This window comes from Onthophagus taurus, unplaced genomic scaffold, assembly GCF_036711975.1.
Source record: "Onthophagus taurus isolate NC unplaced genomic scaffold, IU_Otau_3.0 ScKx7SY_15, whole genome shotgun sequence".
NCBI lineage: Eukaryota > Metazoa > Arthropoda > Insecta > Coleoptera > Scarabaeidae > Onthophagus > Onthophagus taurus.
Window position 1 is genome coordinate 5,848,928 of NW_027248940.1, and position 12,025 is coordinate 5,860,952.

Consider the following 12,025-nt stretch of genomic DNA (forward strand, 5'->3'; position numbering starts at 1 on the left):
GGAAAGAGATATTCCATCGGTCTAGGCGGAGATTGGAACGATGTGAAATGGTTAAATCGGTACGGTTGTGTGGAGACGGTGGACGTGAGGAAGAACGATGCTGGAAATCGGGAGGTTTGTAATTTATCGGACTTCCAGGTTTTTCGGTTGTAATAGTGGGAAATAGAAAAGGGATTGGTTCCGGTTGTACTTGTGGCGTTCTTCTTCCTTCCTTAATGAATTTTGCCAACCTCTTTCGCATTTCGTCTACAGTTCCAGTCTTCTCCAGGCAGAATTTTTCTAACTCCAGTTCTAACTCCGTTTTTCGAAGTGTATAAATCCATCCTGTTCGGCCAGCGGTGATTCCGAGATCCATTTCATTTACCTCTAGATCTACCTGTTCGTCCTCAGAAGCCATTTTGTCCTAACGGTATTAATAATTTAATCGGAAAATAAATTTATAAAATAGAAAAATAAAAATAACGGTGTTGCTGCTTCTCTTCCTTATTTTCGGAAAATGGTCCCTATTCTTCTTCCTTCTGTTCGATAAAACGGTCCCTGCTCGGGCGCCAAATTTGCGACGACCTGTCCTGGTTCGGTCCTAGGAAAAGGGGTCTTGGTGCCCTGTTATGTGTTCGGGATGTTAACGGTCTCGGGCGCCACCTTATGTTTAGAGAGTTAAGGAACTCTTTCGCCTCCAGGTAACTTTTGGGGGTTACAGTCGGAGATCCAGGGATTCGGTATGGGAAAGAAGAAAACAAGAAAAATTCGGAAAACAAATAACTATCAACTTTATTAAAAATAAACAAATAGGAGGGCAGTTTATTGCTTTGTGACCTCGGTCGGAGAATGGGGACGGTGGGAATAAATTGACAAGACTTTGACTTTATAATAATTGAATTTAAATTAAACAAATAAAAAATGAGGCGGAGGTATGGGATACACCTGGAAACCTTCCTAAGGTGCAAAGGAACGGAATACTCGAAGAACCTTCCAAGAGTATTAAGGTTGGGACAAAATGTACAACAATCAATGAAATATTTATTTCATGATATTTGTAAATGTTTGAAATCGGTTTGGTCGGTCTACGATTTCTAATTCCGCATCATAAAAAATAGTCGCTATACGGTAGCTCGACGGTAGCTCGCTGGCTGCTGAAACTTCCTCGGGACGGTCGGCTGGACTGATAGAAACATGTGGCTTTTCGTATCTTGTTTGGAAATTTGTTAGTTTCGGCATTATTTAATTATTTGATAATAATTTTTCGGAAAGCACATGTTTTCGTGATTCACCAAGTTTATTAATCACTTTCATTTATTGATGATTCGGTCAGGCAACGTTGTTGGAATTTAAGATAACGGTTTCGAAATGGAAAATGGAGAAAATCAAAGTCTAATTAAGAAAATTATCAAAATTAATAAAATGTGAATTGGGTTGCATAAACGGGCGGTGATAAGGAGATAAGATATCTTTTTCGGAATTTCTATAAATCGGGTGGAAACTGTAACGTATCGAGGTAGTGTGGGAAGTATACTCGGATATATTTAATTTTCGGTAATTTTTCGGAATATTCGGTTTTTGAAAAATAAAAATAATGTAACTTCGTTACAACATATTCTGAGTATTCCTTTTTTTTTCCTTTTAACTCCTATCACTTTAAAATTCTTCTTTTTGCTTTTGAGAGGGTGTCGTAAATTCATGATGTTATCTTGCGCAGACGTAATTTTTTTGATATTTTCGATCTTTGGGTATAAAAGACCGTTCAAGTTTCTTCTTGAGCCTCTCTTTCTTACTATATTACCAGAGCAATACGTGTTCTCAAGTGTTAAAGAAATTTTGGTTGGTTCGCCATTTTTGGTTTTGGTGTAAAATTTTGTTTCTAATCCATATTTGTGGGACTCATCACTCGAAATAAAGTTTTGGAAAAGTGGTTTTCTTTTACCAAATTGTACGGAGATTCCGGATTTCAACGTATTTCATTACATTTTCTTCTGTCCTCTGGTTAAACCTCGAACACCAGAGGTAAGCATTTTTGTAAGGTCTTTATTAATTAGTTTTTGGCATATTCGTTCACCCTTTCACATTTTTCTATTGATTCTTAAACTAACAATCTACTAAATCTATCATTCAAAAAAAAAAAATCTAACTACTTTAAAAAAAAAATTTTTTTTCTAACTACTTTAAAAAGAAATTTTCTAACTACTTAAAAAAAAAAAAATTACTAACTACTTAAAAAGAAAAACTATCCTACAAACAAAAATTCTTAAATCTAATATTTCCACGTTTCATTTTTTTTTAATTTCTATATCCAGGTTTTTGTTGAGGGGAGCAACTTTTGGCATCTCTTATTGGGACAACTTTTTTTATTGGTATTTTGGAACCATTGTCCAAGGGTATAATTTCCATTACATCCTAAGGATTCTAATTACTTTTTGGAACAAAACAAAGAATATTACCTTACCTTTCCTGAGTCACCAGAATTTGTTGCTGAGGATTTATTTCGAATCGGACCGGTGATCAAGACTTGGAGTAAAGGTCAGATAAAACAACATAATATTATTATTTTGGTCATTGAAGAATTTGTATCTTATATTTTTTTTTATTATTTTGATTTTCCTTAAGAAAATCTTTAAATTAATTAATCATTGGAACATCAAAGTTTTCAATTTTTTTTTTAATATCATTTCAATTTTTTTTGTAAATTCTTGTTTGGCGAGATTTTTTTTTTAATTCTGTTCTGGCGTAGATTTTTTTTATAATTTTTGATTTCACGTTGAGCTCAACCATACGGAGTCAGACGTGGGTTAACTTTTCATTTTTTTGGTATTTTGATTTAAATTTCCTTTCAGTTTTGATTTTCATTTTTTTTAAAAGCTCGCAAACATCAATATTTTTTTTTTTTTTTTTGTTGTTTTGAACCTAAAAGTATACGGTTTTATAATTTTGTTATTAGTTTGTTTTTTTTACTTACCTGTTATTTACGGGAGTTTTAATAAATTTTGTCTGCAACTCAAAACCTATTTTGTTGAGCGTTTATGTTTTGTTGTGTTATTTGTTTATATCACCATACTCCATCATCTCACGTCACAGTTCGTGTTGTACGCGGGGTTAACTGTGTGGCGCCATATAAATACCCCTCCCTTCTTCACTGAGCCGGTCGAGGACTCGCGTACATCTCAGGGTGATAAAACTAGTTTTGTCCTTGTTGAAAATTTCGTTAATTTTTTTTTTTGATTTAAAATCTCTTAACGCATTTGGCGTCATAACTTTTTAAGTTTAACATCCGCATCATACCAATTCAAAAAAAGTTCTAAAATTAAAAAGATTAATTTCTTATCTCGTAGTATATTTATTTAATTACCGCATCAATAATACGTTGTCCAATTGAATTAAGTATCATCAAAGATAATAAGCATGAGATCATAATACAAAAAACCAATATATCGAATCGCTTAAAAATATGATACAAATGATAAATAAACAATTTAAGTAACACAATTAAATACTAACCAAAGCAAACGCTGCAGCAACTAAAATAATGAACCCAATACTACAAATTCGTTGTAGCACAATTAGTTTTCCATAAACTTTATAAACTAAATTAACTAAAAATTTCTTGACTCTCTTTCTCTAACAAAGTAATATGTTTTAAACGAATTATAATCAATTCAAACGCGTACACAAACAAAGGTATCGCCCCTATAATCAAAGTCAAAACTGTAACGAAGAAAAACATTTCGCGTACAACCAAAAAGCCTTCAAACCACTGTTGGAGTTTATGCGGCATATAATATCCCAAATATAAATAACAGGTGTTTCGAGTGTTATTAAAACATTTTTTATTCTTAACAACATTGCGTTGCATAAAATTGTAAATGAGTACGGTGTGAGATAATAAACATATATGAAACCGTATTTAACGAAATTATCGATAAAACGAAGCTGGGTTGGAACTCCAAAACTATTAAAATCGCTTAAGTTATTCATTACGTTTATCATTTCGCTCCTTTTGTTACTAATTAATAATAATTAATAATAAGCTATCAGCACAAAATTTGTGTACATTACAAAGCCGAAGATGTCGATCAAATATGTATAAACATCTGTTTGAGTATCTTAAAGAAATATTATTGTTATCATTTAAGTCTAGATTTTTTTATTGAAGACTTACCCATAAATTTTTATATGATGGGATAAATAATCCAGATTAAAGTTAAAATAATACTTAATATAATCCTGTTTTTATAAACTGGTTGAAGTGGAGGATTTGATGAAAAAAAAGTTCCATTTTTAAAAAAGCTAAGGTTTTAACCCAAATCTTGGCAAAATGAATGTTATCTGATGATGGCGAATTAAAAATTAAGAACGATTAAATCGTTTTTAAATCGATTTTTATGGGGTACACTTTAATAATTCGAAATAAAAAATTACTTAATATACCTATAACCATTAACTAACAGGGTTCAACCAAAAAAATTACTACATCGAAATTAACGAAAATTAAATGTTTACATTTGAAATAATAAAAATAGATTAAATTTACTTTAAAATGCATATTATTTCATTTTGATATCTCAATCAGTTCTTGAGATACGAATTGTTTATTTTATATCACCCTAAAATATACATATACAGTATGTCCCTGGATCGAGTTACAAAGAGGAAAAGAATTTTTGTTACTGATTTTCCAAACTTATCTCAGCATAAATAATGCGTCGGATATGTTCAAACTACTAAATCGTATGAATTTTATACTCCAACTATAAAAGTTAACTAATTATTCCAATTTTTATGTACATTTTTTTCTAAATTGAAAATTTATCAAGTTCAATTTATGATATGTAACCATAGAAACCATAAAAGTTACAACTTATGTTGGTGAGATTAAGGGCCGGTTTTACAATGTACGGTTGACAGTAGGTTCACTGTCAACCTCCGGTTAACCGTTAGTTTGCGTTGTACGACCTACGGTTGAGTAATAAAGTTCCGGTTAAAGGGAAGTTATCCCAACCGCAGGTAAAAGTCGAGGTTGACCGAGGATTGATATACGCACATGCGCAGAACTTCACAAAGTTGTCATGATCTGTCATGAAAGTTGTCATCAACCGGGCGTTTAAGAATAGAATTGTTAAAAAAAGATCTTAATAAAAAATAAAATTTGTACAAAATCCAATTTGTTTTTAATTATATAAAGAGAATTATTTTATATCGCAAAAAAAAAAATAAATTAATAAAATAAAAAATAAAGTAATAAAATAAAAAAAATAATAAAATAATCGCTCGCAAAATGATCTACGTCGAAAGCTAGGTTAGGTTAACGTAAACACGTGTATCTTTACGTTTTCGAATGCACGCATTTCATTGGTTGAGAGTTGGCGCGCAGTGCAGCCAACATTGACCGCGGCCGGTTGACGGCAAGCTAATAAACCGGAGGTTAAAATTCTGTCATAAAACGTATCGATGTTCAACCTTCGGTTAACTGCTCAACCGGAGGTTTGATAACCGGCGGTCAACGTCTACTTTTATAAAACCGGCCCTTAGGGCCGGTTTTACAATGTACGGTTGACAGTAGGTTCACTGTCAACCTCCGGTTAACCGTTAGTTTGCGTTGTACGACCTACGGTTGAGTAATAAAGTTCCGGTTAAAGGGAAGTTATCCCAACCGCAGGTAAAAGTCGAGTTTGACGGAAGGTTGATATACGCACATGCGCAGAACTTCACAAAGTTGTCATGATCTGTCATGAAAGTTGTCATCAACCGGGCGTTTAAGAATAGAATTATTTAAAAAACAACTTAATAAAAAATAAATTTTTTACAAAATCCAATTTGTTTTTAATTATATAAAGAGAATTATTTAATATAAAACATCGCAAAAAAAAAAATAAATAAAATAAAATAAATAAAATAAAATAATAAAATAAAAAAAATAATAAAATAATCGCTCGCAAAATGATCTACGTCGAAAGTTAGGTTAGGTAACGTAAACACGTGTATCTTTACGTTTTCGAATGCACGCATTTCATTGGTTGAGAGTCAGCGTGCAGTGCAGCCAACATTGACCGCGGTCGGTTGACGGCAAGCTAATACACCGGGGGTTAAAATCCTGTCATAAAACGTGTCGACATTCAACCTTCGGTTAACTTCTCAACCGGTGATTTGATAACCGCCGGTAAACGTCCAGTTTTATAAAACCGGCCCTAAGCCTTTTCATGCGATGTTAACCGTGAAAGAGAGAATTTATTTAATAATAATAATAATATCTTTATTGTGCAAAAACATTCAAGTGTTACACTCGTCAATCAGTACTACAATCTACAATAACCGTACAGACAAGTATAGTAATAATTATAACATAGCAAACGCAATACATTAATTATAGCAACAATAGTCGTAATTACAAAAATAAACGCAACAAAACACAGCAAATTACGCACGTGATCAATAGGAGTCAAAAATAATTACGGTTCCGATACACATATATTGACATTTTCGGACGTAATTGTGTCGTTTAAAAAGTCAGTACATGAGTAGTAGGCCTGCTCAACCAGGAATTTATGAAGACAGTTCATAAGACAGTTTATTAAAAAACTTGACAGCAACAATATTTACACTTTGGTGACCCCTTGACAATCTGGAATATTTAGGTATGAGACGCCCATTGTTTCTAGTGTGATGGTTATGGACCTCACCATGTGTGACAAAATGCTGACTCTGTACCTTAATGTAGAGTATGCTGTGGTATATATACAATGAAGGAAATGTTAGAATTTTCAATGAAACAAAAGAATTCCTGCAGTCATCACGATACTTTACATTATTGAGGACGCGAACTGCACGTCGCTGTAGTCTGAAGACACGATCGCACGATGAGGCCCCGCCCCATGCAACTATTGCATACGACATCAACGATTGGCAGAGGGAAAAATATGCAATCCGTAGTGACTGCCACGACACGTTCTTACTCAAACCCGCAGGAAAAAAACGCAACCACTGAGCTTCCCACAAACCGCGTTCATGTGTTGCTCCCAAGTCAATGAAGCATCAAGATAAACTGTGGATATATATATATGTGTGTCCACAATATAAATTAATATTTTAATAAGTAATAATATGACTACACTAATATAACTACATTCACAGGATTGATAGGACTGACAGGATTGATTATTTTGAATGATAATAATATTAATAATTTTATATAGTAACGTTCTTTTTGTTTTGTACATGTCGTGTGCACAGCATGCTACAGCCACTTCCCCTCCTATAAAGATTAATAAAAAGAGGAATATGTTGGTTAAAGAAAAAAGAAATCATATTTAAAAATTGAAAGTAACTTTTTTTCGAATTTTTATATCATGAGAATTGATTGCCTCGCTGTGGTGACATGTTGAATTTTCTTTTAAAAGAAATGCTGGTTTAAGGTTGTTGATGTTAACAGCTACTTCCTTGTTATTTTTGAAAATTACAAAATATTTCGGAAATGTTTTTATCACTTTAAATGGGCCTTCATATCTTGGTGTTAAAGAGGGTTGAATCCCATTAATTTTGACAAAAACAAATTTTGAAATGAATAAATCTTTATGAATAAATGGTTTTTGGTTAGAATGAAAAACTGTGTTTACTGGTTTCAAACAAGAGAATGTTTCTCGTAAACTAGATAGCAATGGATCAGATTCCAAAGGGTGTTGAATATTAACAAAAAATTCTCCTGGAAGCCTAAGTGGTTGACCGTATACAAGTTCGGCAGATGAACAACCTAGGTCTTCCTTAAGAGATGATCTGAGGCCTAGGAGAACCAAGGGAAGATCATTGTTCCACCTCGTAGTGTTACCTCTGGCAGTTATGGCTGTTTTTAAAGAACGGTGAAACCTTTCTAAAATTCCGTTGCTTTGGGGATGGAAGGTGGATGTATGAATTTGACGTGTTCCTAGAAGGGTGTGAAATTTTGAAAAGAGTTTTGATTCGAATTGTCGTCCCTGATCATGGGTTATAGTGCTAGGAATGCCAAATCGGCTGAAATAATGCCGAAACAAAGTATCCGCAATAGAAGAAGAACCAATATCTTTGAGAGGAAAAGCTTCTGGCCAACGCGTGAAACGATCTATTACGGTGAGCACATATGTGCAGCCAAGGGACGAAGTGAGAGGACCGACCAAATCAATGTGGATATGATCGAATCTTAATGTTGGTATCGGAATTTTACTAATAGGTGATTTTGTGTACTTTTGAACTTTTGTTTGTTGACATCGCAAACAGGTTTTTGTCCATAACTGAATGTGTTTTGTCATGTGAGGCCAAAAGAATCGTGTTTTGATGATGTGTGTAGTAGCGCGAATACCAGGATGTGTTAAGTTGTGAAATTTGTTGAAAATTGTTTTACGAAATTTTTGTGGTATGTATGTTCAAGGATTGTTTGTTGAAATATCGCACCAAAGCTTTACATCTGAATGTGATGTTGTTTGTTGCGATAGGTTATATTTAGTAGATTGTGTCTTTTAGTATTGTTTGTTTAGTAAATGTGTTAATTCTGTATCGTTAAATTGCGCGTTTTTTAAGGTTTGTGTGTCAGGGTACTGTGAATTTAGAGAATCAATATTTGTTCTGGACAACGTGTCCGCTACAATGTTTGATTCTCCTGTAATGTACCTGATATCTGATGTGAATTGTGTTATGTAAGTAAGATATCGTGTCTGACGTGGAGTTTTTTCTGTGTTAGAAAAAATTGTGTTGATTAGAGGTTTGTGATCAGTGTAAACTACAAATTGATGTCCATGTAAAAAATTTTTAAAGAATTTGATACTAGTGTAAATTGCTAACAATTCTCTATCAAAAGTTGAATAATTTATTTGGCTTGAAGATAATTTTTGAGAAAAAAATGCTAAAGGTTGTGTTTTATTGTCTATAGTCTGTGATAAAACTGCTCCTATACCTTTACTTGAGGCGTCTGTCGTCAGTGAAAGAGTTGCTTGTGGTGATGGGTGTGCAAGAGTGACGGATTTTGATAAAAGTTCTTTGGCTGTAGTGAAAGAAATGTCGTGAAGGTGTGTCCAAGAGGTGATTGATTTAAGTTTTTGTGAACAAAGTGTTTTTGATAAATGATGTAAAGGAGCTAAAATGTTTGAGATGTTTGGTAAAAATCTGTGATAAAAATTTATCATTCCTAAGAATCGCTGTAATTGTTTTAGTGTGGTTGGTTTTGGAAATTCAGTTATGGCATTAACCTTAGATTGCGAAGGGCGAACGCCTTCAGCAGAAATTTGATGACTTAGGAAATTTAAATCTGTAACTCCAAAAACACATTTTGTTGGTTGTATATTAATATTACAAGAGTTTAACCTCTCAAAGATATTGGTTCTTCTTCATTGCGACTGGCTACTAGAATATCATCTAGATATACGAATAGGAAATCTAAGCCAGATAGAACTTCGTTTATAAATCTTTGAAAGGTTTGTGCCGCATTACGTAAACCGAAAGGCATTCTCGTGAATTCGAACAGACCAAATGGTGTAGTGATAGCCGTTTTAGGAATATCGTCTTCTTCTACAGGAATTTGGTGATAAGCTCGTACCAGATCTAATTTTGAAAAAATTTTGCAATTGTGTAAATGTAAATTAAAATCTTGAATGTGCGGAAGAGGATAACGATCTGGAACTGTGATGTTGTTGAGTTGTCGGTAGTCTCCACATGGTCTCCAATCGTTGGAATCTTTCTTAGGAACCATGTGAAGAGGCGACGCTGTAGAAGAAGAAGAGGGTCGGCAGATTCCTAATGCCACCATTTGTTCGAATTCTTTCTTTGCGATGTTGTGTTTGTGCACGTCTAAACGTCGGGGACGACAAAACGGTAAGTGTGAGTTGGTAACAATTCTGTGTCGAGTGTTATGTCCAACTGGTTTTGTAAAGTCCGGTGTAGACGTTAATTTTGGAAATTTTTTTAAGAGTGTTGTATATTTGGTTTCAAAAGAAAAAATTTTGGTAGTTGGAATAGTATTTTTGACAATGGAACCAATTGAAAACAAATTGGTTTTCGAATCTACCAATCGCTTCTTTTTTATATCCACCAAGATACCAAATGCATGAAGGAAATCCGTACCAATGATTGGTTTACTAACATTAGCTATAGTAAATACGAATGGGAAATTCCTTCTTAGATTTAATGAAATTGTAAGCATTTTTTTATCGTATGTAGTAATTGTAGTACCATTAGCGGCAGAAAGGTTTAAGTTGGTATCTTGGTTACGTTTCGGATATAATTTGTGAGGTAGAACCGAAATGTCAGCTCCAGTGTCAATTAAAAAATTTAGGTTATTTTGATTGTCAAAAATGAAAAGTCGCGAACTGACAGAATTTACCGTAAATTGAGGTTGACTTTTTGTCAAAATTTTGAATTTGGAAAAATTTTGTTTTTGTCGGTGAAGGAATTATAAAATTTGCAATATGTTCCTCCACATTTAACCGCGTTGTCTCCAAATTTACGGTGATACCAACAAATAGTCGAATAACTCGTAGAATTAGATCTATTCCGCGAGTGACGTGACGAAGAACGATGTCTATCTCGAGAATTGTGAAAACAATTACAATTACAATTCTTCGACGTATTTGTTGGTATGTTTTGAAATTGGGTAGTCAAAGAATTTATTTGATTTTCCAAATTTTTTGTCCTGTTGTTGTTGTTGTTGTGTAATGGTAGTCACTAGTGCTTGACACGTTAACGTCAGATTTTGGATTGTTGTTAGTAATTCGTCGTGTGGTGGTGTTTTTGTGGTGCGATGTTTTTGAACTTCCGAGAGGTGTGTTGAGGTCGACGTCAAATTCATTGATTCCCACACCTTGTCGGCAATGGAAAGAATGTCCACCACGTCCTCTTTACCAGAAGCGAGGAGTGCAACCGAAACAACACGAGGTAGTCTCCTTTGCCACAATTTTAATAATAAATTTGGACTAACCACTTGAGAACCACCAACCGTCAACATCGCTCGATAAAAATCTGACGGTTTTTGATCTCCCATTTGCGAACCTAACAGAACATCGTCCAGCCGTTTTTCTTCACTCAATGATAACCTGTCGATTAACAATTTTTTGAGTGAAGAATATGGATTTATGTCTGGAGGGTTCTGTATGAGATCTACCACGGTAGAGATGATCTCAGTGGGTAAATTTGCCAAAAGAATGTTAAATTTTGTTTTTTCACTGCTAATTCTAGTTAGAGTAAACTGTGCTTCAACTTGTCGAAACCAAATATCGGGATTAGAAGGCCAAAATGGTGGTAATTTCAGTTTTGAAATATTTTGCAATTCGTGTGCGGTATTGTCACCATCAGCAGGGTCAATCATTTTTAATAAAAAATTGTCTAGAAAATACGTTTAGGTTTTCTATTAAAGTAAAGTAATTTTTTTAATATTTGTTTTTGTTAAATAAAAATTGTTGAAAATATGATTAATTTTTTGATTCCTCTTAATATTACTCCTACTGGAATGAAAAGTGACTTTACTCACCGGCACACGACTGTAAACAAAACGTTTAGAATCTTGATGGTTGCGGGACTGGGCTGGCGCTTGTTCTAACTTGATGGAATGACTTGACGTCTTATTGTCAATTGTCGTAATATGGCTTGGGTTTGACTTTATTGGGTATGGGTAGAGCGCAGATTCAAATATTTCGTCGGGGGCAGGTTCAAGCTAATCTTCAGGTGCAGGTATAAAGTAATCGCTGGGGTTAGTTCAAAAAATTCGTCGGGGGCAGGTTCAACTTTCGGGTGCAGGTATAAAGTAATCGTTAGGGTAGGTTCAAAAAAATTCGTCGGGGGCAGGTTCAATCTTCGGGGTCACCAAATTGTGGATATATATATATGTGTGTCCACAATATAAATTAATATTTTAATAAGTAATAATATGACTACACTAATATAACTACATTCACAGGATTGATAGGACTGACAGGATTGATTATTTTGAATGATAATAATATTAATAATTTTATATAGTAACGTTCTTTTTGTTTTGTACATGTCGTGTGCACAGCATGCTACATAAACCCCCAAAAATCTT

General features: G+C 33.9%; 1 protein-coding gene across 1 annotated transcript; it reads right to left on the bottom strand.

The window, feature by feature from the left end:
• Nucleotides 1-10,558: 10,558 nt before the first annotated feature.
• LOC139432339 (uncharacterized) lies at nucleotides 10,559-11,311 on the bottom strand. Its single transcript, XM_071200819.1, has one exon. The coding sequence runs from the start codon at nucleotides 11,309-11,311 to the stop codon at nucleotides 10,559-10,561; it is 753 nt and encodes a 250-aa protein (XP_071056920.1).
• Between the last annotated feature and the right edge of the window lie 714 nt (nucleotides 11,312-12,025).

Excerpts from the sequence above, each read along its gene's own strand:
- LOC139432339 (XM_071200819.1), bottom strand. The coding sequence starts at position 11,311 with ATGATTGACCCTGCTGATGGTGACAATACCGCACACGAATTGCAAAAT.